Source organism: Ceratotherium simum, chromosome 3 (assembly GCF_057802395.1).
Source record: "Ceratotherium simum simum isolate JZ-2026a chromosome 3, ASM5780239v1, whole genome shotgun sequence".
NCBI classification, from domain to species: Eukaryota; Metazoa; Chordata; class Mammalia; order Perissodactyla; family Rhinocerotidae; genus Ceratotherium; species Ceratotherium simum.
Window position 1 is genome coordinate 58,179,165 of NC_141902.1, and position 23,660 is coordinate 58,202,824.

Here is a 23,660-nt window from a genome sequence, read left to right on the forward strand (position 1 = left end):
TTCTCTTATAATCTTTTGTATTTCTGAGGTGTCACCAGTTCCAAATGTCCCAGGAGTGATCCTTCAGTGGGCTATGTATGTCCTTCTGTTGGGGCGGGTTGCTCTTCCTGTAGGTGCCCAGGGAGGCTGAGCTGTCCCCCTGGGCAGTTGATTGTAACGGTCAGCTGCATGTAGTTGTTGTGGGCCCTTCAGTCTCTTTATTGGGTGTGGGGAGCCCCAGTACAGTTGGCTGTAAGGTCTAATAGCACATTCCTGTTGCCATTTTTCTATTAAATGAGTAGGCCCCCAGCGTGACTGGTTGTTAGGCTCAGGGGCTTACAACTGCTATAAGTCTCCAGCCTATAATGCTCTTGTCAGCTCTCTGAGGATTGCAGCTGGGTGGGGATGGCCTCAGGCATGGGAGCATCCAGTTGTTTCAGGCTTTGGAAGGTGAGGCCAATCCCCAATGTGGTTCTTTGAGAAGCACAAGTCTTCTGCAGCTGACACGCCCCATCACCCACAGGTCCACACACATAGTCAATACAGTCCTGCCCCGTGTCCCTGCCCTGACCCCCTGAAGTGGATCCAATCTCTCCAAAGCAGGAGCCCCACACTCTCCACCCACTACTTGTGCATGCCCTGCCCCACAGAGGTAGACCCACTGGCCAGGCTGTGTAGAATACAGTCACCAATCTATGCAGGCACACAAGTTGCCTGAGGGCTTGCTGGGTGCGGCCAGGCCCTAGGGTGGGCTGCCTGCCCTGGCTGAGCTGGATTAAATCTGTGCTCTAGTGGGTGGGGCAGACCCTGGGCTAGCAGGTGACAGAGAGAGAAGTCCAAAGGCGTCTGCCAGCATCTGTGTCAGCATGCCCACACCAGGTCACAACAACGGCCACCGCCAAAGTCCCAGTCCCTGGAGAGGTCTCACCTCTCATTGAGATGCGCTCAGAGACTATCAGGTGAGTCTCTTTTCACCAAAGCATGTGTACCTTTCTTTCTGGTGATTTTAGGTTGCTTTCTGAAATGGGTGAATTTGTGTGTGGGCCCTTTAAGAGCTGGCTTTAATTTCTTTGTGAACCAGCTTTTCTAGGGGTTATCCGCAATGCTGTTAGTAGCAAGTGAAGTCAGATATTAGGCCACTCGTCTCGGTTGTGCTGGGTCCAAAAAATGCCTATAGTGGGAGCGTTCCCCAGCTCAGGTCCCCCGCTCCTCCAGGGAAGGCTGCATACCTCTGGGTTGCTTCTGGGCAGCTATGAAGCTTTGCAGCTTGTGAAGGTGGCATTTTTTCTCTCCAGAAGGGAATTTCTGCCTCTTCCACCCCAGTTAGGATTGTTGTTTGTTGCAGGGGTTCCTCTTATCCACTTTTCAGTTCTCTCTCAGGGGTAATTTTTCCAAGAGTAGTTGTAAATCGGCTGTGTCCACAGAAGGAGATGAGTTCAGGCTCTGCCTACGCCACTATCTTGACTTCTCCTCTTTACTCTCTTTTTTAAGTAGCAGAGTAAGAGATCTAGAGTGCTATCTTTTCTGAACTTTAACTGTTGAGAGTGGAGTCAAGCAAAAAGTTGACAAGATATGACCACTGGTTCAACGTGACTGTGTTCAAATAATTCTTTAGCTGCTGATGGGCCATTTATGTCTGAAGATCCGCAGTGCTACAGCCACTATATTGATGAGAACCATACATAATTCCTACCTTCAAAGGGCTTAAATTCCCAAACTTTTCACCACAGAGTTCTTGGATGCTCTGAGTTCATAGGTAATAGTGAATGTACATGTCTCTGACTATATACCAAATCCTTGTAGAAATATTTTGGGAGACTTCGTTCTAAAATCTTGAATTATTCATTCATCTCTCTATTCGGTTTCCTTAACACAGTTAATCAAGAATTGCTGCACAAGCAAATAAAGAAGAAGGTGAGAGTTTGGAGAGGAAAATGTATGCATGAAAGAAAGAAGGTGCAATTTAAGTTGGTGATCTCACTGCCAGTGAAATACTGCTCGAAGAGTTTATATGCTGAGATTTCATCAATTTAACAGACATTCGTTGAGTCTATTCTTTGGATCAAGTGATTTGCAAGTAATACTATAATGAATAAAAGAAGCTTCTTGCTCTTAAAAAGCTCACGATCTAGCAGCAGATTACACTGTGAAAAGTCCACAGAGTGAGAGTAATACAGCTCTCTCTGTAAGTTCTCTCATTACAGTGCCTCAAGGGTGGCAAATAGTTCTTTGAGGTAATTTCTATATTCTACAAACTAAATGGAGTAATAAAAAGGAATAAGGAGTTTTGGTCACTGTCATGCAAGAGCAGGGGACACCAAACTACAGCCGATAGGTCAAATCTGGCCCTCCTACTTTTATATAATTAGAGAACTAAGAATGGTTTCTATGTTTTTAAATATTTGAAAAAAAAATGTAAGAATATTTCATAATATGTGAAAAGTACATAAAATTCAAATTCCAGTGTCCATGAATAAATCTTTATTGGAATACAGCTCATTCGTTTACATATTATTTATGGCTTTTTTTGTGCCACAAGGACAGAGTTGAATAGTTGCAACAGAGACAGATGGCCCACAAAGCCTAAAATACTTATTATCTGAATCTTTACACTCTCTGGCTTCATAAGAAATCCCATCTTCCACAGACGAGGCAGGAGGTAGCCCAATTATATGTATCCTTCCTTTTTTGGGGGCATTGATAGTCACTAAGATTCCCACAGACCACTGTAATAAACCTTACTTAAGATGTTTTAGTAATTCAGCACTACTGATACCACTTCCTTTGAGAATTCATAAATGGATCCAGTTATGGTAAGGACCAAACATTAACTGAACCGGTTGGCTTGGTCCTTGCATAATGGTTTCAACTGAATTTTACAGAACAAAAATAGGTACGGCAATGTGATCTTTTTTCTGGGGTTCTTTTCCCAGGTATTACAAGACAGCTGTGGCCAAATGTCCCCTCCAAACTGGCATGAAAGTATATGGAGTTGTGGAAGTAAAAGTGTTCATTTCACCAATGAGGCTTAAGTGAGCTTAACTGTATTTCAACTTGACCATATTCAGCTCCTCTGAAAGAAACAAACACCTCCCTCAAGATCTCAGATGTGATGGGTTCACAATAGCCAGAATTCTGCTCTACTGAGTCAGAGAAAAGACTGGGAAATATTAAGTCACAATTGCTTGAGAATCCATCAAAAAATTCTTCAAAAATGAAACTATCTCTTCATTCTGCTATTTTCTTTAAGCTCTGAGAAATGTAAATAGGATATTTCCATTTCTACAGGAAAGTCAGATATTCAGCTTGATGTAAATCAATACTGCCTTGTGTTTATATGGCACCTTTCCCTCAAGAATTCAAGGTCTTTATAGACATTATCTCCTTCAACCCTAACAGTTCTGCAAACTCACTAAGAAACACAAGGTTTGCCTGTTGTATGAATAAGGAAACTGAGGCACAGCAGGGGCACATAGTTAATGCTGAGTCACAGAGAAAGAGTTGGAAAATTTGGGCTAAACTTTTCTCCTCGTTCCAATTCTTGACTGTCTCCACTTATCCCCACTGCTTATAATTAGTGACAGAAAGTATCTAAATCTCCACAGTCCTCAAAACGTAATTTCAAGGCTCTCCATTTATACTAGTAAATAAGATCAGTTTTCCTTGAATTTAGTGGTATGTTTCTCCTTCCTCTATAATACCTCTGACAGAAAGATTGCTGAAAAACTTATACATGGCAAGAAAAGAGCCAGATTTCACTTTCTTTTATCAAGTTCACTATTTCATTCTTTCTTCTCTTGTTATGAAAACTTTCTATCCAACTGGAAACCAAAAAGCTTCTTCTAAATTTCTTAAGCACTCCTAACTAATGGACATCTAAGTTGAAGCATGATACTTGTTTGCAACTACTCATGTTATATAATTCACTTCCACTTTAAGTAGAATTCCCAGCTTTCCAGTATCTCTTCAGATGTTTTTATTTTTAATTTTCCTGTGTACACCCAGCTTGTTTATAATGTACTCCTAAGGAGGTTCACAACATTATAGAAGGGTTTTGTCAATCTCACACTTTCTTACAATTTTCTTCAGATCTATGCTTTACTCCTCTGTTGAAGCAGAACATGTGTTCCTGTTAATTTAAGAGCTGCCTAGAGGTACCAACCAGCACCTCCTCTCTTTTCTGATGACACATAAAACCATTCCCTCCCATAAACGTTAAAACTGCAGAGCCCGATCAGCTCTATGAATTGATTCTTTGTTCATCATCATAAAGGTTTCAGCGGGTGAAAATGGCTTGCATAAGGTAGCTCTGAGCTTCTCAGCTATATACATGGCACACATATTCAACATAAATGATTAATTTACTTTGGAAAGAAATGTTTCAAAACCTATATCACCCAAGGCCATAAAAGGTTTTGGAGGTAACAAAGGCAGCCTTCTAAGGCGTGAAATTTGGGGCCACCAGGTGAAACAGAAAATCCTACTCTTTCACTGGGGGAGTTCTGGGCCTTAGCTTCATTAAACACTTTTATGACTATCTTCCACCACTCCATTATAATTAGGTAAGGGAAAATGGGTGCAAGGCCCCAGGCTTCTGCTGGGTATATGTGTATGTATACACACAGGACAAAAATCTGTACAAAAACATGGGACAAACACATTTCTAGCTCAGGTTTGCCTACCGTGTTACCCAGTGTAAGTTACTAAACTTCTCTGTGCTCTAAAATGGGAAAAATGAAATAACCACGTCCAGTGCCTACTGGGTACTTAAATTCACTTGCTTTCTCTGCCCAGTGAGATTTTGCCTGGGCTTTTTGTGAAATTTCACTAAGTATCTTGCTGTCTTTTTATATTTGAGGATTAGTATCTCCTTTACAAGAGAGCCAAAGCAGCATTGTCATTAGCAGATTAGAATAGCTGCTGGAAAGCCAGGACGTGGCAGCTTAGGCTTAGATCAGCTACGATATATTTATTCCTAGAGCCCTTGAGAATCTTCCCCAGGCAGGTCGCTGGGTGGAAGCAGAACTATGTTTAACCACAGCAAGATGAGTTCCTCTACTACTTTTAGGATCTCTCAATACAATTAAGAAGGATCCAGAAGAAAAGAGATCATTGTAGTGTCTGTTTGTATTACAGTCAGGCCTTTCAAAATGTGAAGTGAAGGGATGGGAATTAACCATAACCTACCCTAGTACTTTCATTAAAAAAGTCAAAGCTATTGTTCAAAACCACTATTCTAAGAAACAGTTAACTCTAAGAACAGTAATAGAAGGCAACCTTATAGCTCCTTCTGGCTAAGACAGAGGCCTCCACCATATTTTATCTATTTGCATTCTCATTTCTGTAGCTAGAGTCCTACTTTCTCGCCATTCGCCTATTCCTCCCTCCCCCCCATCCTCTTTCATTTGTTCCTGCCCTTGCTGACTCATTCCCTCTTCCTCCCTCTCTCTTGCCACTTCAGCTGCATGCTTGGTTTTGGTTTATGCATCATTTATTCAATTACCAAACATACTCCAAGCCCTTATCAAGTGGTCAGCCCCAATCTAGCTACAAATCTTCATGCTCATATTGTTCCTCTCCTATGTTTAGGCCTCCTATCTGTTTAGGCCACTGGTTTTGCCTATCTCTGCCCCTAACCTGTCATCCACCAAGTCCTGTTCCTATACGTTAGGATACAAGCAAAAGTGGGAGGTGTACTAGATAAAAGATTTGTGGGCTGTGAAAGTTTAAATTGACAATGTTTATCCTCTCCTAAGTAAAAGGACCCTGAGAGCATAGGAAAACCTAAAAACATTCCCATATCAGGAAAATACATTTGGACTTATCCATGGTGACTATAATACAATTAACACAGCATTGATGACTGAAGAAAATGATAAGAAAATAAGAAAGATGGTTACAACTCACAGGGCGCTTTCATCTGCTGATTGCAAGGCTTACAGCCTTAATTACCATGATTAAAGACTGTTGTTCTTTCTTCTGAAGCTGGCCCATTGTACCAAACAATATTAATGCTACCAGGAGGGCAAGCAAGTTCCAGAGAATCCAGAATCAATCCTTAAGTCCCTGACTCCTAATCTTGTGTACTCAGAACAATCTATAGAAACTACATCTCAAAAGAAAAGCATAATTGTGCTCAATGCCAAAGCCCTTTGTGCTTTGAAAAATCAACACACAGTGACATAAGAAGGAATGAAGCAAAAATAAGACAAAACTGAAGAATGTATTTGGTTTAGTCACAGGAGACAATCTAAAACTTCGACTTTCCAACAGTAAGGAAAAGAAGAATATAATAATTTTTCATAGTCATTACCTAAGTTGCAGTTTCACACTCAAAAAATATTGTTTTACTTTGTAATAAGTTTGGAAATTCTCCAGCAACCTCAGGCTCAGTAATTTGAATCAGAATTTGCAAATAAAAATCTCCCCTGTCCAGCCATTCAATTATGTGAAAACACTAGATAATGTTTCCATTTTGATTCACTGACCGTTGGATGTCCATCTTACCAGGGTTATATTTATAATGTAATTAACTTCTAAAAAATAAGTTTATGTCTTCTGAAACTGAGGAAGATACCAAGTATAAATATCTGCACCAGGATGTTTCTTGTACAGTAACATGTGGTCTTTAAAAGTTTTTTATACAATCTTAGAGTTCAAATAGGTCTTAAAAGGCCACATATTCTAACTTTCTACCCAGTGCACAAATCTCCCTCACAACATCCAGAATGCATAACTGTTCAACTTCTGCCTGAAAACTGCCCTCCCCCTAAGAGACAGGAAATTCTATTGCATAAGACAGCTTATCCTACTTCACAATTTGTTTTTTTTCTTCCTACAAGGTGTTTGGAAAGAAACAAAACAAGGTGTTTGGAAAGAAACGAAACAAGGTATTGCACCACTTGATTATCATTTGTTGAACCTATGCCTGAAACTGTTAACGCATGCCTCAGGATAAATGAGGACAGAAACAGGTTGCTTGGTAATGGAAGAGGTAGGAGAGAGACCATAATACCTCTGCTGCAGTCTTTTTAAAAATTAGTTACAGTAATAATACATGGTCAGGGCCAAAAACGCAAACAATACTAAAGGAATAAAGTGAAAACTTTTGGAGTGCCACTGCTTCCCATTTCTAATCATACTCTTCAAAGGTAATCATTATTAGGGGCCAGCCCTGTGGCGTAGCGGTTACATGTGCGCGCTCCGCTGCGGGCTGCCCGGGGTTTGGATCCCGGGCGCGCGGCGACACTCTGCTTGTCAGGCCATGATGTGGCAGCGTCCCACATAAAGTGGAGGAAGATGGGCAGAGATGTTAGCTCAGGGCCACTGTTCCTCAGCAAAAAGAGGAGGATTGGCACGGATGTTAGCTCAGGGCTGATCTTCCTCACACACACAAAAAATAAAATAAAGGTAATCATTATTAAATTTTTTGCATATCCATTCAGATATTTTTTATGCTCACTTGGACATATCTTTATATATGTATTTCTTATACTACACAAATACAATCATGCTATACTGTTTTGCAAACCTTTTCACTCACAAACATATTGGGGCATCTTTCCATATTAGTACATAGGGCTCCACCTTCTTTTTAATAGCTAATTCCATGGTATAAATATATCATCATTTACTTTATCCAGATCCATACTGATGACACTTAGACTACTTTCATACTGTTCTAATTGTTATACAAAGCCAAAATTTATCTTCCTGTAATTTCTTTCAATAATTTTTGTTCTAGAATCATTTGGAACGAACCTAATCTACCATTTAATAGCTTTTTAAACATTTGAAAATCATCATCATGTCATATGGGAAGTAAATGGGAGAACATATGAAAGAAAAGTTTTGGGTTATAATACTTAGGTATCAGAAATCAATAGGGGGAATGATTTCCTCAAATAAAAACAATCTAAATGTCTGACAACACAAAATGGGTGCCTAAATTATAGTCTATGAAGCTGATGGGATATTATACAATGATTAGAAACATAAAGACTCTGCAGCACCATGACAAATAAGTGAAAGAAGACATGCAGTTGCATGTGAACTGAGATTAACTATGAAATATGCCTGCATATAAAAAGAAGCGAAATATTCAAACGAAATGTAGCTGAGTTAGGATAGTAAGAGCATAGATCATCATTTCCTTTCAAAATATCCTTTAATATTTTATAATTTGGTTTCTACAATAAATGAAAAAAAAACATAGCTATTAGGAAGATCAAGATCCTCACTCTCAGCTTCAAGGCCTTCAAGGCCTCCTTTACTTTCTTCCCTGATTATCTGGAGACTTCAACCCTCCTAGTAAATAATCAGGTCTTGAAATTCTTGATGGCAAAGCTATAATCAGCAAACAAAGCTTGAAGTGTGACTGCCCACTAGAGAACAGAGTGGAATGGAAGGGAAGGAGTTAGAGATTAAACAAGGAAACGAAGGTCAATCAGGAAGAGCTACAATTTAAACCATGTTCACAATCATCCAGCGCTACTATTTTTGTTCTATTTCCACATGAGTAGGGAAATGGTATGAATTTCCAGATCATACGGTCTGGGCAATATGGGCATCAAAAATCCAAGGTAATGATTAAGACCTGGGTACTTAATGAACAAATGGTCATAGTCCCAAGCCAACACAAAAGTTCCTATTTCAGAAATTTAAAGTCGCAAGCTTTGGTCACAATAGCAATAGCAGTATTCTTTAAATTCATAACCACTCATTTCTCCCCCCAAATTTCATCCACTTATATTTTATAAGCATTTTATAAGGAATTTATTAATTCCTTGAACAAACCTAAGTCACAACGGGCTTTTTTTAAAGTATACCTTGTCATGACACCCAAATATTTTGCAAATCACTGGCCTGGGCTGAATAATGACAGACAAAGCACTAGTGAGCAAAAACAATGATTACATTATTTTGGTCGTTGTGTGCCTTTGACATGAAAAGTTGTTTATTTACAATACCACATCACCTTGGTTCTGCACAGAGTGGCATATGTGCTCCAGCTGCTCAAACATTAACTATGGATGAGTCACATTTGTAGGTGGGAACTCACTCTAGAAAAACAAGGAGAGAAATGCCTGTGCTTATAAGTTAGAAACAAGCTCTAATGTTCAGGCTCACAATTATAATGAGACATGGTGAAATCTTGTCTACTTTCTTGTCAACTGATCTACTTTCCAAATAAATTTCCTTTGTTGGCCATCCCTAAGGAATAATTTTACTAATAGCTTGGCAAATATCTAAAAAGTCATGCTTATCAATTCTTCCTAACTTCTTTCTATCACCAAAATTCTTTCCAAATGGCTACTATGTGAAAAAACTATCTTGGGCCTTGGGAATAAAACTGAGACACAAGGGCGAAAGCAGCACAAGCCTTGTTCTCAAGAAGCAAGAGCTTACAGTCTTATTGTGGGGGGTGGGAAGAAATATGCAATTACAATTAAAAAACAGTCAACACATAACCATTAGTAACAGAATTAGGATTGAAAAATATAACAGTATTAGTAATAATGGGATAAATATGGGGATAAATAATGGGATAAATATAAATAAATAATGGGACATTTAAGAGCTTTAGGTGCTCAAAACCAATTATATAACCACAAAATGCAGAACGCCTTGGTTGATGGCAGCTTATATAAAAAAGATGTAAAGGTTGCAGGTGAATAAAACTCCATAAAAGCATAAAAGTCAACTATGTAAAACGGCTGTTAAAACAGCTAATCTAAATTAGTAGAAATATTGTGTCCAGATCAAGGAAAATAATAATCCTACTGTCTCCATACCTAGAGTTACTGGTGCTGTTTTATGAGGCTCATTTAAGAGGAATATCACAAAACTAGGAGAGAGAGTGTGTGCGTATATGTGTGGGTCTGTGTGCACACACATTCATACTTGCTAGTGGGGCAATGATAGTGAAGGATCTGTAAATCATATTATGTAAAAAGACAGAAGGAATTGAAGACATGTGGCATAAAGGAAGACTTGGAGGTGAGCGGTAGAGGGGGCAGCACACAATAGTGGTAGTGAATGCCTTTGAGCTGGTAACAGAGGGCTCAACTGTACTCCATGGAAATAAAAAAAGACAAATTTTGGCCCAATGTAAGAACTTCCAATATCTTGGGCTTTCCAACACTGAATTACCTTGAAGACTGGAAAACTCTATAGCTAGTAGTAGTCAACGCAGAGACAAATGACATTTGTTAAGAAAATCCTAGAAGCAATTCTTACACTAGGTGGAAATTTCTAACAGATTCCTAAAGCTCTTCCTATCTTGGAAAAGTTGGTGGCTATCTTGTTAGCTGCAGGCAAGAGCACTGAGAAGACGACATCCACCACAGCTACTTTAAGAGCACGGGACAACCTCAAAGAGCAGGAAAGAGGTCAGGAATCACCACTGAACTTCATGTAAGACCTAAAAGGCTTTGTGATTTTTAGATGATTGTCAGAAGAGGTACTGGGAGGGAGACCAATGATGGCCAACCTACCTGACTACGAGCCAGCAGCTGGCTTGACCACTACAACAGAGCCCTCCTATTCCAACCGCCTGCAACGGACACACCAGTCTCAGAGGTTCCAGTTTTTCCTTGCTGCCTTGAGTGAAAGACATTAAGTCCCCTTTCCTCCAACGCTCTCCCTATTCAATCCTTGTTTTCAATGAACAGAGAATGCCAAAACTTCAAGAATCTGCAATGTTCTCCTGTATTTGGGGAGAGTATGAACCCAGCAGCACAGATGTTACTCCCACATAACAGGTTCATGAGATTTTATGGCTCCATATTGAAAAAGGATGACTGGCCTGATCTGGTGGGTCTATAGTCACGTGTCACTTAATGATGGGGATACGTTCTGAGAAATGTGTCATTAGGTGATGTCATTATTGTGTCAACATCATAGAGTATGCTCACACAAACCTAGATGGTATAGCTTACTACACAGGTAGGTATACCTAGGTATAGCCTAGGCTAAATGGTATAACCTATTGCTCCTAGGCTACAAACCCGTACAGCATGTTACTATACCAAACACTGCAGGCAATTATAACACAAGAGTAAGTATTTGTGTATCTAAACACATCTAAACATAGAAAAGGTATAGTGAAAATATGGTATAAAAATTTTAAAAAGCTACATCTGTATAAGGCACTTACCACGAATGGAGCTTGCAGGACTGGAAGTTGCTCTGGGTGAGTCAGTGAGCGACTGTGAAGGCCTAGGACATTACTGCACACTACCGTAGACTTTATAAACACTGTACACTTAGGCTACATTAAATTTATAAAAACAATTTTTTTCTTTTTTCAATAATAAATTAACCTTAGCTTACTGTAACTTTTTCACTTTATAAACTTTAAAATTTTTTTTTTTTTTTTTTTTTTTGGTGAGGAAGATTAGCCCTGAGCTAACATCTGTTGCCAATCCTCCTCTTTTGTGCTGAGGAAGACTGGCCCTGGGCTAACATCCGTGCCCATCTTCCTCTACTTTATATGGGATGACACCACAGCATGGCTTGACGAGCAGTGCCTCAGTGCGCTCCTGGGATACAAACCTGTGAACCCTGGGCCGCTGCAGCGTAGCGCGCGCACTTAACCGCTAAGCCACCCGGCCTGCCCCTGAAATTTTTTAACTTTGACTCTTTTGTAATAACACAACTTAAAACACAAACACATTATACAACTGTACAAAAATATTTTCTTTCTGTATATCCTTATTCTATAAGCTTTTTCCTATTTTTTAAATTTTAAATTTTTTTTACGTTTTAAACGTTTTTGTTAAAAACTAAGACACAAACACACACACTGGCCTAGGCCTACACAGGATCAGAATCATCAATATCACTGCCTTCTACCTCCACATCTTGTCCTACTGGAAGGTCTTAAGAGACCACTGTCGTATATGTGGCCTGTTGTTGACAGAAACCTCATTATGCAGCACATGACTGCATTTGGAAGGGCTTACAGAAGAAATCCTGCAAACTGGCCTGGTCACTTTCCTCAGGCCCATTAAACATCTAAGTTGTGCTGGATCTAGCATGTTTTTACCTGTGCTTGAGATTTGTGAGATATGTACAAACATGTTTATCATAAGTGATCTGTAATAATTATTACCCTGAAATTTATGAAACTAGGAGCAACATAACAGCCAATTTTTAAGTTTAGTTACGGGAAGACAAGCCTCAAGATATACATACATCCTGTGAACTCCGTTGCTACTATTAAATCCTATGCCAGGAACACTCCACATTTAAGGAGACAATCAATGAATAAATATATACTAAGAGGCTACTGTGAGCAAGAACTTACGTTAGGTTCAATCAAAGATAAATGCCCATCCTGTCGTCCCTAGGTTATGACTATGGCTGATTATTGCCACAGTCAGGGTATAAAATGACTTGAATAACACTTAGTGGCTCTTATATAATACTATATATTCTAGGACATGAAACTCAAATTCCTTCAATAGTACCTTCAATAGTAGTACGTGAAATAGAAATCATGTTTCAGTCAGTCATATAAAACTGTCACACTGAAGAAAGCATAAAGCAGAGGAATGTCTACTAATATCAAATAATGAAACTAGCACTGAAGGATTTCATCTTCTGCAAGAGCTAATAGGTACAACCTCCTTAGGGTTGGTAACATTTGCTTAATGAAGATATTTTTCTGGAAGCCAGTACGATATTTCAGAAATGGGAGCTTTTAGAAAAGTAAAAAACAGGCGAGTTTTTAAAAATCATAAACTTAATGTTTAAAAATCCTGAAAGGTCAAGGTTATTATAATCTTACAGATAGGTCTTCCAAATTAATGAAAAGAGATAAAATGACAGTGTTATGGTATTTTAGAACGTGTATTTTAGTATGTCTTTAAAAGAGATATATAGTCTCAATGTGGTAAAACACACCTTGCAAAATACCAACCCCTTCTCTTTTCTTTTGGTATACATAAAGAAATGAAAAGACAACGAATAAACTACCAAAAAGCAAAACTCTATACCATGTGTATTTCAGGTGGGTGAAAGCATTCAAAGGTTGGTCAGTGGGCACAGTCACGGCCTCACAGATCCTTAATCAATTCAACTGTCCCTCCAGGAGCCAGAGAGCAAGTAGCTTTTTGGTTGACTATGTTTATTTACCTACCTAGTAAGCAGGAGAGAGATATGGTCTGGTAAAAAGGGTAAAGTAGACAAGAAAATTTGCATATTTTAGGGCTTCCATGCTAAGTAAATGAGGAAAACAGACTTGACTTACCTGCACTGCCGAGCTGTTTATAAAACCTGTACTCTAAATGAAGCTGTGGAGCACGTGATTTTATTGGTTCCTGAAACCCAAGAAGAGAAACTGTGATCAGATTTAGACAAACAGGACTTTCCCATTCTTAGGTTTTCAGAGTAAACCAGGGCTAAGACCACTTCATATTTTAGAGATGATATCCATATATGATAGCATTTTCTTACCACAATTTCTGTTTGAAAGCACAGCTTGGGGATGATGAAGCTGAATTACACATAGTCTCGTCCATGGATATTTAAATAAAACTACTCTGTATGACTTACCATTCAAGGATAGCGCCCTCACCATGAAGTATTCTCCTACTAGGAAACCACATGCCAAACCTTTTAATTAAATACCAGCATGTATTCCTGCTTGTTTGACTCTGAATTTTGGGTGGTAAATAGTTTTACTATTTTTAGAAAAATAATATATGCTCTGGAAGAAAATTTCAAATATATAAAAACTAGGAAGAAAGTAAAAATAATCTGAGATCCTATCATTTTAAAGAGAAGCACTATTAACATTTTGGTGAATGTCTTTCCAAATATTTGTTTATATATATGTTTTTATATAATATAGACTCAAAAATATATTTTAAATAAATAGATCATACTATATTTGCTGTTTTGTGATGTGCCTTTAAATTCAACAATGTGATGGTGACATCTTTCCATGGCAATGAGCAAAGCTGTATGCTGTTTTTAAAGGCTGTATAGCATTCCCCTGTATGTCTGTATATATGTGTGTGTATACACATACATACCATAATTTTTGGACATCTGGGCTGTTTTCACTTTTCAATATTATGAATAATGCTGTAGGAACATTCTTATGTATATTTATTTTTACACTTAAGAGAATTAAAGATTGTAAATGCAATTAAAATATGTAACTTTAATCAACATGGTGTTCAATTGTTCAAAATCAGAGTTTTCTAAAGACCCCAGAGATAAAGCAGCCAAACTATCACACTTTGTTGTACACCAAACATCAAGAATTGGCTGGTTATTTATTCTGAACTGACAGTATACTAAGCTACTAGTTAACAAGAAAATCAAACATTACCCTAAAAGATACATCTGCATACTCATTAGGATGGCTATTATAAAAAGCACAGAAAACAACAAGTGTTGGTAAGGATGTACAGAAATTGGAACCCTTGTGCATTGCTGGTGGGAATATAAAATGGCGCAGCTACTGTGGAAAACAGTATGGCAATTTTTTAAAAAATTAAACATAGAATTACCATATGATCCAGGAATTCTACTTCTTTTTTTTTTTTTTTTTTTTTTTTTTTTTGTGAGGAGATCAGCCCTGTGCTAACATCCGCCAATCCTCCTCTTTTTTTGCCGAGGAAGACGGCCCTGGGCTAACATCCGTGCCCATCCTCCTCCACTTTATATGGGACGCCGCCACAGCATGGCTTGCCAAAGCAGTGCATCGGTGTGCGCCTGGGATCCGAACCAGCGAACCCCGGGCCGCCGCAGCGGAGCGCGCACACCCAACCGCTTGCGCCACCGGGCCGGCCCCAGGAATTCTACTTCTGGATATGTACCCAAAAGAGCTGAAAGCAGTGACGCAAATTGATATTTGTACCCCTATGTTCACAGCATCGTTATTCACAATTGTCAAAAGGTGCAAGCAATCCAAGTATCTATCAACAAATGAATGGATAAACAAAATGTTACTACATTTTGTTTCATATATATGACAGAATATTATTCAGTTGTAAAAAGGAAAGACATTCTGACACATGCTACAACACACATGAACGCTGACAATATTATGCTAAGCAAAATAAGCTAGACCCAAAAGGACAAATAGTGCATAATTCCACTTATATGAGGTACCTAGATTAGTCAAATTCAGAGACAGAAAGTTGAATGGTGGCTGCCAGGGGCTAGGGCTAAGGGGAAATGGGGGTTTAGTATTTAATGGGTACAGAATTTCAGTTGAGGAAGATGAAAAAATTTTGGAGATGGATGGTAGTGAACGTACTTAATGCCACTGAACTGTACACTTAAAAATGGTTAAAATGGTAAATTCTAGATATCAATCTCTTATCCGATATATGATATTCATGGGTTGCCTTTTCATTCTGTTCAGAGTCCTCTGATGCACAAAAGTTTTTAATGTTGATGTCTATTCAGACAAAGGAAACAAAAGAAAAAATAAACAAGTGGGACTTCATCAGATTAAAGAGCTTCTACAAGGCAAATGAAACCAGGATCACAATGAATAGGGAACTCACCAGCTGGGAAAAAATATTTGGAAACCATATATCTGACAAGGGATTAGGCTCCATAATATATAAAGAACTCACACAACCAAATAACAAAAAAACAAACAACCCAATCAAAAAATGGGCAGAGGAAATGAACAGACACTTCTTCAAAGAAGATATACAGATGGCCAATAGGCACATGAAAAGATGCTCAACATCACTCACCATCAGGGAAATGCAAATCAAAACCACACTAAGATATCATCTTATACCCATTAGAATGGCTATAATCACCAAGACAAAAAACCACAAATGCTAGGGAGGCTGTGGAGTAAGGGGAACCCTAATCCACTGCTGGTGGGAATGCAAACTGATGCAGCCTCTATGGAAAACAGTATGGACATTCCTCAAAAAATTAAAAATAGAAATACCTTATGATCCAGCTATCCCACTACTGGGAATCTATCCAACGAACCTGAAATCAACAATCCAAAGAGGCTTATGCACCCCTATGTTCATCGCAGCATTATTCACTATAGCCAAGACATGGAAGCAACCCAAGCGTCCCTTGACTAATGACTGGATAAAGAAGATGTGGTATATATATACCGTGGCATACTACTCAGCCATAAAAAAAGACAAAATCGTCCCATTTGCAACAACATAGATAGACCTGGAGGGTATTGTGTTAAGTGAAATAAGCCAGAAAGAGAAAGACAAACAGTGCATGATTTCACTCATATGTGGAAGATAAACAAACACATGGACAGATAGAACTGTTTGGTGGTTACCAGGGACTAGGGGGGTGGGAGGTGGGCACAAGGGGTGGAGGGATGCACTTATATGGTGACTGATAAACAATAATGTACAACAAAAATTTCACAGTAAAAAAAAGTTTTTTGGGCCGGCCCTGTGGCTTAGCGGTTATGTGCGCGTGCTCCACTGCTGGTGGCCCAGGTTCGGATCCCGGGCGCGCACCGACGCACCGCTTCTCTGGCCATGCTGAGGCTGCGTCCCACATACAGCAACTAGAAGGATGTTCAACTATGACGTACAACTATCTACTGGGGCTTTGGGGGAAAAATAAATAAATAAAATTATTAAAAAAAAAAAGTTTTTAATGTTGATAAAATTCAACTTATCTATCTTTCCTTGCTTGTGCTTTTTGTGTCATATCCAAGAAATCACTGCCAAATCCAACATCATCAAGCTTTTCCCCTAAATTTTCCTCTAAAAGATTTATACTTTCAGCTCTTATGTTTAGGTCTTTGATCCATTTTGAGTTAATTTTTGTATATGATGTAAGGTAAGGACCAACTTCACTGCATGTGGATATTCAGTTTTCCCACGACCATTTGTCGAAAAGACTGTCCTTCCCCCATTGGTTACTTGTTCTATTTTTAAGACAGGCTCAAAGGAAGGAGATTCTACAGCTTCCCTTGATAATTCATGCTGGTGTTTAACAAATTTCATGGTTTGGAAGGTCTTTAATATGTAATTTAAATCTCCTCTACTGAAACTTAAGCCTATTTCTCTTATGTCCTCAATAACAAGATAAAACAGCCCCTCAATAACCTTTGAATACTATAATAGCTATCTTCAAATAACAAAACTATCCAATCATTTCTTAGACTTCCTTTATTCAGGAGAATTAATTTCAATTCCTTTAACCTTTCCTCATTGGCCTTATTTTTTAATTCTTTGATTATCTTTGAAGGCTCTCCCTGAACCCATGCAAAGTTTTCTCTGTTTTTCTTAAGATATAGAATCCACAAGTCACAGAATTCAGAAGTTTCTTTGAAGTTATTTAGTCTATCCCCCTGCTTCTAGGAAGGTTTTATCTAAATCAATTCAGGCATGGGGCCGGCCCCGTGGCTTAGCGGTTAAGTGCACACGCTCCGCTGCTGGCGGCCCGGGTTCGGATCCCGGGCGGGCACTGACGCACTGCTACTCCGGCCATGCTGAGGCCTCGTCCTACATACAGCAACTAGAAGGATGTGCAGCTATGACATGCAACTATCTACTGGGGCTTTGGGGGGAAAAATAAATAAATAAAAATTATTAAATCAATTCAGGCAGACTGGAATATTTCACCTCCTTAAGGAGTTCTATGAAAGAAGAACTCATGCCCTTCTTTGATTGTAAAATCAGCAATCATTAGAGTTGAATTTCAAGTTTCTCAAGATTCTTGTAGTCAAAATAAAAGTACACAAGACTAATTATACTGTAGAGTCACTTCCTTATTCATAAATCTCTTCGGATAGAGAGTGCTCTTGAGAATCTTCATTTGGTTTTAGATGTTCCACTATATCACCATCAAAGCAGCCAATTATAGACTTTCGTCTTGTAGTAAAATCACTAATAATTCACAGGGAACCAAACATAAACACTGCTGACAAATCAATACAGAACCAGAGCTTGATTAAAACAAAACACTAGAGAGAGGAATGTTCTTTTTGGAGTAACAGTCTTTGGATTTTGAAAAACCACAAGGAGCAATGAATTAAAAAACCACAGATCCTTCTTCAAACATAATACTCTCAAACTTCATACTGGAAACTTTAACAGGAAATATTCAATCTGATTTTAGGTAACTAAGCAGATACAAAGAGCAAAAACTCTTTAGAATTACAGGGCTGAGAGTGGGTGTACACATCACATATATTCAGACATGAGGGGCTTTTTATTGCAGAGGGAAGGACTTACACCCCTCAGCTGACCCCTTCAGCACATTGTTATAGAAGGAATAAGATGTGACAATAATAACTTAGAAGAGGAAGAGGAAAGGGATCAAATCGACTTAGTCTAAGGGAATAAGAGGCCATCAAAAAATGGACTATCACATCCACAAGATTTTTTATACAAACCTCATGGTAAGCACTAACCAAATAATCAGAACAGAACCACACACGATAAAGAAAAACTAAGAGAACCCACAAACAGAACTACCAAACTGAACTGGTCGTCCGAAACACATGGGATGAGAAACAAAAGAAATGCAAAAGAACTGGAAAAAGAGCAATAAAACAACAACAACAAGCCCCCATATATCAATAATTTCCCTAAATTTAAATGGACCAAACTCTCCAATCAAAAGACAGAGCGGTGGGATGGATTAAAAAACAAGACCCAACAATATGCTGCCTCCAGGAAACACATCTCAGCTCTCAAGACAAACACAGGCTCAGAGTGAAAGGATGGAATACAATACTCCAAGCTAATGGCAAACAAAAGAAAGCAGGTGTTGCTATACTTATATCAGACAAAGCTGATTTCAAGATAAAACAGATAATGAGAGACAAAGAGGGGCAATATATAAAGATAAAAGGGACACTCCACCAAGAAGACATATCACTTTTAAATATATATGCACCCAACATAGGAGCACCAAAGTACATAAAGCAACTATTAACAAACCTAAAAGGAGATGTTAACAACAACACAACAATAGTAAGGGATCTTAACATGCCACTCTCATCAATGGACAGATCATCCAGACAGAAGAAAATCAATAAGGAAATAATGGACTTAAACAAAAAACTTGATGAGATGGACTTAACAGATATATATAGAGCACTCCATCCAAACACTGCAGATTACACATTCTTCTCAAGCATGCATGGAACATTCTCAAGAATAGACCGTATGTTAGGGAAACAAGGCACGCTTATATAAATTTAAGAAGACTGAAATCATAACAAGCATCTTTTCCTACCATAATGCCATGAAGCTAGAAATCAACTGCAAGGAAAAAACCGGGAAAGTGACAAAGCGGTGGAGGCTCAACAACATGCTACTAAACAACTAATGGATCATTGATGAAATTAAAGGAGAAATCAAATCATATCTGGAGACAAATGAAAATGAAAATACACCGTACCAACTCATATGGGATACAGAAAAAGCGGTCCTGAAAGGGAAACTCATAGCAATACAGGCCCACCTTAACAAACAAGAAAAAGCCCAAATAAGCAACCTCAAACTACGCCTAACAGAATTAGAAAAAGAACAAACAAAGCCTAAAGTCAGCAGAAGGAGGGAAATAATAAAAATCAGAGCAGAAATAAATGAAATTGATATCAAAAAAACAGTAGAAAATCAAAAACAGTAGAAAAGATCAATGAAACAAAGAGCTGTTTCTTTGAGAAGATAAACAAAATTGACAACCCTTAGCCAGACTCACCAAGAAAAAAAGAAAGAAGGCTCAAATCAATAAAATTAGAAATGAAAAAGGATCAATTACAACAGATACGACAGAAATACAAAAGATTATAAGAGAATACTATGAAAAACTATATGCCAACAAACGGGACAATCTAGAAGAAATGGATAAATTCTTAGACTCATACAACCTCCCAAAACTGAATCAAGAAGAAACAGAGAACCTGAACAGACCAATCACAAGTAAAGAGATTGAAACAGTAATCAAAAACCTCCCAAAAAATAAAAGTCCAGGACCACATGGCTTCCCTGGAGAATTTTACCAAACATTCAAAGAAGACTGAATACTTATCCTGCTCGAATGATTCCTAAAATAGAGGAAGATGGAACACTTCCCAACACATTCTATGAGGCCAACATCACCCCGACATCAAAGCCAGGCAAAGACAATACTAAGAAGGAAAACTACAGACCCATATCCCTGATGAACATAGACGCAAAAATCCTCAACAAAATATTGGCAAACCGAATACAGCAATACATTAAAAAGATCATACATCATGATCAAGTGGGATTTATACAAGGGACACAGGGATGGTTCAACATCCGCAAATCATTCAATGTGATACACCACATTAACAAAACGAGGAATAAAAACCATATGATCATCTCAATAGATGCAGAGAAGGTTTTTGACAAGATCCAACATCTATTTATGATAAAAACTCTCAACAAAATGGGTATAGAAGGAAAGTACCTCAACAAAATAAAGGCCATATATGACAAACCCACAGCCAACATCATACTCAATGGGGAAAAACTGAAAGCCATCCCTCTGAAAACGGGGACAAGACAAGGGTGCCCACTCTTGTCACTCTTATTCAACACAGTACTGGAGGTTCTGGCCAGAGCAATTAGGCAAGACAAAGGAATAAAAGGAGTGCAAATAGGCAATGAAGAAGTGAAACTCTCACTGTTTGCCAATGACATGAGCTTATATATAGAAAACCCTAAAGAATCCATTGAAAACCTATTAGAAATAATCAACAACTACAGACAAGTGGCAGGGTACAAAATCAACTTACAGAAATCACTTGCATTTCTATATACCAACAACGAACTAACAGAAAGAGAACTCAAGAAGACAAGCCCATTTACAATTGCAAGAACAAGAATAAAATATCTAGGAGTAAATTTAACCAAGGAAGTGAAAGACCTATACAATGAAAACTATAAGACATTATTGAGTGAAATCAATGATGACATAAAGAAATGGAGGGCCGGCCCTGTGGCTTGGTGGTTAAGTGCGCGCGCTGCAATGCTGGTGGCCCGGGTTCGGATCCCGGGTGCGCATCGAGGCACCACTTCTCCCTCCATCCTGAGGCCGAGTCCCACATACAGCAACTAGAAGGATGTGCAGCTATGACATACAGCTATCTACTGGGGCTTTGGGGGGAAAAAATAAAATAAATAAAATCTTTAAAAAAAAAAAAAAAAAAAAAAAAAAAAAGAAATGGAAAAATATTCCATGCACTTGGATTGGAAGAATAAACATAATTAAAATGTCCATACTACCTAAAGCAATCTACAGATTCAATGCAATCCCAATCAGAATCCCAAGGACATCCTTCACAGAAACAGAACAAAGAATACTAACATTTATATGGGGCAACAAAAGACCCTGAATAGCTAAAGCAATCCTGACAAAGAAGAACAAAGCTGGAGGCGTCACAATCCCTGACTTCAAAACATACTACAAAGCAATAGTAATTAAAACAGCATAGTACTGATACAAAAACAGACACACAGATCAGTGGAAGAGAACTGAAAGTCCAGAAATAAAACCTCACAGCTAATCTGTGAGGCAGCTAATCTTTGACAAAGCAGCTAAGGAGATACAGTGGAGAAAAGAAAGTCTCTTCAATAAATGGTGCTAGGAAAACAGGACAGCCACTTGCAAAAGAATGAAAGTAGACCATCATCTTTCACCATACACAAAAATTAACTCAAAATGGATCAAAGACCTGAAGGTGAGCTCTGAAACTATAAAAGTCCTGGAGGAAAATATAGGTAGTACACTACTCGCCATCAGCCATAAAGGGATCTTCTTGAATTCCATGTCTACTCAGACAAGGGAAAGAAAAGAAAAAATAAACAAGTGGGACTTCATCAGATTAAAGAGCTTCTACAAGGCAAATGAAACCAGGATCACAATGAATAGGGAACCCACCAGCTGGGAAAAAATATTTGCAAATCACATATCCGACAAGGGATTAATCTCCTTAATATATAAAGAACACAAACAACTGAACAAGAAAAAAACAAACAACCCAATCAAAAAATGGGCAGAGGAAATGAACAGACACTTCTTCAAAGAAGATATACAGATGGCCAATAGGCACATGAAAAGATGCTCAACATCACTCACCATCAGGGAAATGCAAATCAAAACCACACTAAGATATCATCTTATACCCATTAGAATGGCTATAATCACCAAGACAAAAAACCACAAATGCTGGAGAGGCTGTGGAGAAAGGGGAACCCTAATCCACTGCTGGTAGGAATGCAAACTAATGCAGCCTCTATGGAAAACAGTATGGACATTCCTCAAAAAATTAAAAATAGAAATACCTTATGATCCAGCTATCCCACTACTAGGTATCTACCCAACGAACCTGAAATCAACAATCCAAAGAGGCTTATGCACCCCTATGTTCATTGCAGCATTATTCACTATAGTCAAGACATGGAAGTAACCCAAGTGTCCCTCGACTGATGATTGGATAAAGAAGATGTGGTGTATATATATACCATGGAATACTACTCAGCCATAAAAAAAGACAAAATCGTCCCATTTGCAACAACATGGATGGACTTGGAGGGTATTGTGTTAAGTGAAATAAGCCAGAAAGAGAAAGACAAACAGTGCATGATTTCACTCATATGTGGACGATAAACCAACACATGGACAAATAGAACTGTTTGGTGGTTACCAGGGGCTGGGGGGTCGGGGGTAAGCACAAGGGGTGGAAGGATGCACTTATATGGTGACTGACAAACAATAATGTACAACAAAAATTTCACACACACACAAAAAAAAAGAACCCTAGAAATCTTGGTGATGGAGGTAAAGGAGGGGCTCATGACATTATTTTGGTTACATTACATATGATTTTTTAAAAAGGTTCCTGGAAATCCAAGAAACAAGAACCCAAAATGAAGATCCAAATAAAATAGAACTGAAACAGTACCAGTAGGGCTTCCTTGTATTTCTGTGCCAGATGTTGATTACATTTCTGCAGAAAGCTGGCTATTTGCCAGAATCACGGTTATTCTGGAACACATATGCCTGCCTGAAATCCTAAAAAGACAGCATACTGCTAACTTGTAGGACTGTAAAGCTTAAGGCAAATTTTGCTGTTACAAGGGAAAGAGCTCAAATACTGACCTCGTATCTCCCATGAAGAACACAGCCCAACAGCGAGAGTGGGCCCATAGATAAGTTATCCTATAAAAAGCCTTTATTTAAGATTTATTTGAAAGAGAAATGAGGTACTGAGATACACCATACTAGATGATATGATGTCTATTTTTAGCTTTAACTCTTGGCCATACAAAGTAGAATAAAAGTTTAATAAAACGTAAGAGAAATGCAATGGTCATTCAATTTAACAACACGTTATGCAAGCTTATCTAACTAGGTTGACTAGTACAAACCTGGAAGGAGAAATCTAGACAAAGAGAATTGCCCCTAACAGAAAGCCTAAAAAGAAGTCTTGATAAATAAAGGGACACTAACAAATGAAAAATATTGAGGCAGTACTTTTAAGTGCTTCGTGTTACTAGTCCAAAGAATCAAAATTATTTCAATTTACCATAGTAAAACAGAAAAAGTTAAAAAGGAGACGAGCTAGAGAGCACTTTTACAGAATTCCTATAAGTAAAAAAATAAGGTTAATCCTTTGATATTCAATCTGAGAAAATATTTGGCCTGCATTCTTACATGCATTAACT

General features: G+C 38.4%; 1 protein-coding gene across 6 annotated transcripts in view; it reads right to left on the bottom strand.

Moving 5' to 3' along the window:
- Window positions 1–23,660, bottom strand: part of CSNK1G1 (casein kinase 1 gamma 1) — a 196,623-nt gene that overhangs the window by 66,944 nt on the left and 106,019 nt on the right. For all 6 annotated transcript variants that reach the window (XM_087428414.1, XM_087428422.1, XM_004421683.3 and 3 more), the window contains one exon: window positions 13,235–13,304. In XM_087428414.1, coding sequence (XP_087284540.1) covers window positions 13,235–13,304 — 70 coding nt within the window. The remainder of the gene's footprint in view (window positions 1–13,234; window positions 13,305–23,660) is intronic.